Source organism: Chrysemys picta, chromosome 8 (genome assembly GCF_011386835.1).
Source record: "Chrysemys picta bellii isolate R12L10 chromosome 8, ASM1138683v2, whole genome shotgun sequence".
NCBI lineage: Eukaryota > Metazoa > Chordata > Testudines > Emydidae > Chrysemys > Chrysemys picta.
The window spans coordinates 5,800,846-5,805,942 of NC_088798.1; the positions used below are offsets into that span (position 1 = coordinate 5,800,846).

General features: G+C 41.3%; 1 protein-coding gene across 1 annotated transcript; it reads left to right on the forward strand.

The window, feature by feature from the left end:
• Window positions 1-404: 404 nt before the first annotated feature.
• TEX38 (testis expressed 38) lies at window positions 405-3,778 on the forward strand. The gene is made up of 2 exons (XM_008167980.3): window positions 405-411; window positions 3,139-3,778. The coding sequence occupies exons 1-2, from the start codon at window positions 405-407 to the stop codon at window positions 3,648-3,650; spliced, it is 519 nt and encodes a 172-aa protein (XP_008166202.2). The 3' UTR covers window positions 3,651-3,778.
• Window positions 3,779-5,097: the final 1,319 nt, after the last annotated feature.

The following is a 5,097-nucleotide window of genomic DNA, read 5'->3' on the forward strand; positions in this document are numbered from 1 at the left end:
TTATTTTATAATTATATGGTAAAAAGAAAAAAGTTAGTAATTTTTCAGTAACAGTGTGCGGTGACACTTTTGTATTATGTTGTGTCTGATTTTGTGAGCAATCAGTTTTTAAGTGAGGTTAAATGGGGGTGAGTGGGGTGGGAGAGAGACAACACCATAAGATAAATCAGGAAAAAGGGTACAGTAGTCTGGAAAAGTTGAGAACCACTGCTATCGCTCACCAAGTACACACAGTGAATCTGTGATCAAGTGATTTTGGGGGAGGGACTGAAAAATCTCTTCCCCCACTGAAAACTACAGAGTTAGGCCAGGCTGTAAGATTCAGCTGTAAAGGCTCCTGGCTGTATGATCAGTAAAAAGCCAGAGGCTTCTACCAGGATAAGTCTGTGTATGGGGTGGGGGGCATGCTGAGTAAGTAGGCTTGGAAGGTTAGATTATTATCATTGGTAACTGTCCATGAACATCAGTTTCACCCAAACCCACCCACAAATCCACAAAAAATATTTCCATAACAATTGAAATGTACAGAAAAGTAAAGTAAGGAAAAATGCTGCTTTAGAACTTATTAGAGATTGATGTAAGGATATTTACTTTGTATATTTTGATATGCGCTGTTGGTAGTTTGTGTTTTAAAAGCTTTAACTTTTAGAATCTCAACAGCTACTGTCATTAAATAATTTTCTCCCCCTTCCTTTCCCTTAACTGTGAAAATTTAAATTGATAAAAATAAAAAACGCTTAAAAATAAACATATCTATCAGAATGATATACTGTAGATACAACAATCAAATCCTGCTAAGCCTATGACCATACCACCCCAAGTCTCTGCTGTGTATACAGTGATAGATCAGCCTCTGGCTTCGGTGTTAGTTGGAGGAGTTTCTGTCTTTGCATAGAGTAAGGCTTTGTCTACACTGTAATTTTGTTGATAAAACTTCTGTTGGTCAAATGTGAAAACACACACCCCGGATCAACATAAGTTACACCGAGAGAAGCACCAGCCCGTGTGGACAGCACGATGTTGGTGGGAGACGCTCTCCCACTGACATGGCTACCGGCGCTCGTTGGGGGTGCTTTAAATTATGCTGACAGGAGAGCTCTTGCCTGTTGGTATGGAGCGGCTACACGGGAGACCTTAGAGTGGCGCAGCGGCAGCGATACATCTGTGCTGCTGTAAAGTCTCTAGTGTAGACGTAGCTTTATTCACACTTCTAGTATCAGCTTCATGCCCTTTAAAGAGATATTTCCAACAGCCCCAACATGGGTTTATTTTATGCCACCAGATATTGAGGCCCACAGCCCCCGGAGTGCCCTGAACACCCCAGGCTGATGTTCTAGCTCCTGCTGATGCAGCTGCAGCAGCAACCATTGTTTCATTGGGAGACCTAGAATGCTCAGCTGCGGCAGTTCTGTTACATCAAAGGCATCGGCTGTAATCTCAGTGTGTTTGTGCCTTCAAACTCCCTCCTTTCCTCCCCGCTCCAACCAACCAACACAGCCCTGTGATTATTACCCACACCTCTTTGAAGAGCACGTTGTAGGTAAACAATGATTATCCCCAGCAGTGAGTACCATATTTACCATCTGAAAACTAGTCATCAATTTTCTATTACCTCCTTAAGATGTTCTTTTTTCTGAAACCTCAAATAATAATATTGTGTAAGTGAAATGGGCTAGCAAATAAGATCACGCACCCATCCTGCAGACTACTACTTACGGTTAAATGGAATCTTGCCGCTAAGCTGGTACAATTGCTATCTTGTGACAAGTTTTAAGAAATGCCCGTTCCCCAGAAATTTGGAAGGTGACATTAGCAAGTGATTGTCTGAAGAGGCAATATTTCAATCTCGATTCTTTAACATCTATGAATTTTATTAGCTTTAATTATGGACTGCAGATAGATTTGCTATGTTCAAAAGGCTTTTTGGTAACACACACAGGTTTTAAGGCACGAAGGACCCAGTATGTTCATCGAACCGGAACTCCTCATAACACATGCCAGAAGTTCACCCTGTAATTCCTGCACCCAGCTCATAATTGGCCCTCTTTACTTGCCTGGTGATAACACCCATCAACCAGATCCCACTCTTTGTGTCTCCTTGCTGCTGGCTATGCACTGTTTATGCCCCCACAGACTGAAAGCAGCTCTTTCAATTAAACAAATAGTTTCCCCGGTGCCTTTACTAGAATAGCATGTGCTGACATTACATTTCTTCCTGAAGGATCCCCAAGTACTTCACATAGTAACAGCCTTGCTACTTTTGCGCAACAGGGTAGATTTTTGAGCCGGAGACCAGGCCCTTCCCTTACCCAAGATACCACATGGCCTTTAACATGTGGATCCCCAGTCACTGGAGGTTTTTAAGAACACCTGTCTGCAACGGTCTGGGTTTACTTGGTCCTGCCTCATGGGCAGGGCAGATGGACTGGTGACTTCTTGAGGTCCCTTCCAGGTCTACATTTCTATAAGTATACACAGAGTAGACAGGTCTTTATTTTTTAAAAAGATTTCCTCAAGACTTTGACACCAACTGCATGTTCAGTCTAAACTGGCACTTCTGGGATTTGAACCTGGCTTTCTAGATAGCCAGGGGAAAGTCTAAATACAGAGTTGGATTGGTTTAACTAAAGGTGTTACTTAAAACACATTTAGTAAAACCATTGCAAAAAAGGCTGCGTGGACACTTAGCTTAAGTCAATAAGGAACAGTTTAAGCCAAAGAAAGAATGTCCAGACAGGGGGTTACACCAGTTTCAACTGGTGCTCATTTGTGCAGGGCAATTGTGTACATGTTTTAAAGCTGCAGTTTAGGTTCACTCAAATGGACCCTAGTCAGATTATATTTTTAGAATAATTAACACTCCGATGTTACTTGAACCCTAGCCTCAAGCACCAAGATCCACACATACAAAACAGGTGCAGCTACTAAGAGAGAGAAAGGGAAAGAGGGGGAAATTCTCTCCTATATTTAATGGAAGTGGGTTAAAAAAAATAATCAAATGACTGACCACTTAGTGTCATTTATAATAGGATAGCTCCAAAAAGGCCCTAATCAAACTTAAGTCTCCTATCGTGCTCGATGCTGCACAAATGCATTAATAGAGCACCAAAGAGCTTACCCTCTGCTCTTGCTTTTCAGGTTGGCTGCCTCTCTACTTTGCGAGCCTAGGGCTATGTTACATCTTGATATTCAGTAGCATGTTTTTCTTTCACTGGAAGAAAGTCGTCCAGCGGGAGCAACGTGCAAAAGCCTGGGTTGAGCTGATGAGGAGCGAAACATTCTTCCCCAATGCAGTAGTTCACTGGGCTAACAAGAGAGCTCATTATGGGATTAAAGCAGAGGTATGCACTCCCGAGTCCAGGGCCAGCCCAAAACAAAATGGCAAAAGCTTTGACAGACAGAACAACACAGGCAGGGATGGAGCTTTCTTCCCTTCCCTCACAGGTGTGGGTTCATACAAACTGGTGTTTCAGGAACTGCCATGGGCTCGTTCACCCTCCAGCCTGCCACCGCTGCTCCATCATTCAACCTCTTATCCTTTTTCAGCCACTCCATCAAGGACTGTTCCATTCAGCTCTCTTCCTAATGTAACGAAGTCAGGAAATGGGAGATGCCACCTCAGTAACAGCAACTCTGCTTGTGAGATATAACTCATGTCAGACCCACAGTGGACTGCATCATTTGGGATGGAAACCAAAATAAAACAGAAAACTTTTTAAAGTCAAATAAAAAGCTACTGTCACCAGAATACTTTCAAAGGCCCCTTAAATGGGTTTTCTTTGTTACTCACAAGACATGTAGGGGCTGCAGTAGAGATATTTCCGCCTTTGAGGGAATTAAACCTGAACAACCCCAATTTCAACTTCCTATATATACACATCTCCAGTTAGGATTAAACTGGCTATTTGATTCCTCATGAAATCTCCACAAAAGCCATTTGCCCAGCTTGGCAGTTTGCTTTGCATCTTCACATCATTCTGACTAGTATAGAATGCACCTTCTCTTATTTTCACGTCCAGGCCCCTGACCAAAGCACTGTATCAAAATAAGCAACTGAGAGCTTACCCCAGCAATTTACTGAGCTGCAGACCCCTCCCCCTTTTCTTGAGGTTTAATTAAAAAAAATCAGCCACATAGGAATGGCGTTTTTCATCCTTTTACTCCAAATCACATAACCCCAGCTATGGCTGGATTGGGTGAGTGGCAATCCATGCTAGACCCTTATTTTGTGTTGCTAGTTTAATTATGGAGAAAGTTTCTTCCTAATTAAGGTTATAACCATGGTTCCATTATAAACTAGGGGTGAAATCCTGGCTCCAATGAAGTCACAGAGTTTTGACATTGATTTTTAATACAGCCAGGATTTCAATCCTTGAAGGCTGAGGGAGTTTGAATATCAATTTAGGCTAGGACCTTAGTTTGCCCATCAAAATATGCATGGTTAATGTTAGATTGGAGCAGAATTTTCCCCACATACATTTTGGGTAATTTCCTGAATGTTTTAAAAGTTTGAGATGCCCCTTTAAAAAAGCAAAACCAAAAAAAACACCAAACTTTTTTTCAGCCAGCTCTAGTTTGAAAGCTGAAAGGACAACACTTAATTTTGTCTAGAGAAACTTGTCTGTAATTTTTTTAAAAAGTATTCGTAACTCCTTTTTATCCCAATCATGGAAGACACTGATGAAAGAATTGCCGCAAACATCACCACTTTCCAAGTATAAAGCATTTCTTTGTTCTTGCCTTCAATAGCACACACAGCAGATACAAACTAATTAAAATCACAATTTTCCCCTTGGCGAGGAAAAAGGGAGGAAAAATTACACATAATAAATGTCTGTCACATTGCTTAATGCACTTCTGGAAGGTACTCTGATACTATGATACTCTGATACTATGGCAACAAGGGTGGAATAAGAACCTGAATAGAATAAAAAGGTTTTATCATCAGTACCCATGTGCTGAAGTTGAACATTTGAAACACCAGGGAAAGTGAAGCTGATCTCAATTTTCAAGGTCTTCTCACTTTTTTTTTTTTAATTTTATCTGCTTATCACTCTAGTGCTGTTTATTCCACAAATGATTTACTCAAGTACACAC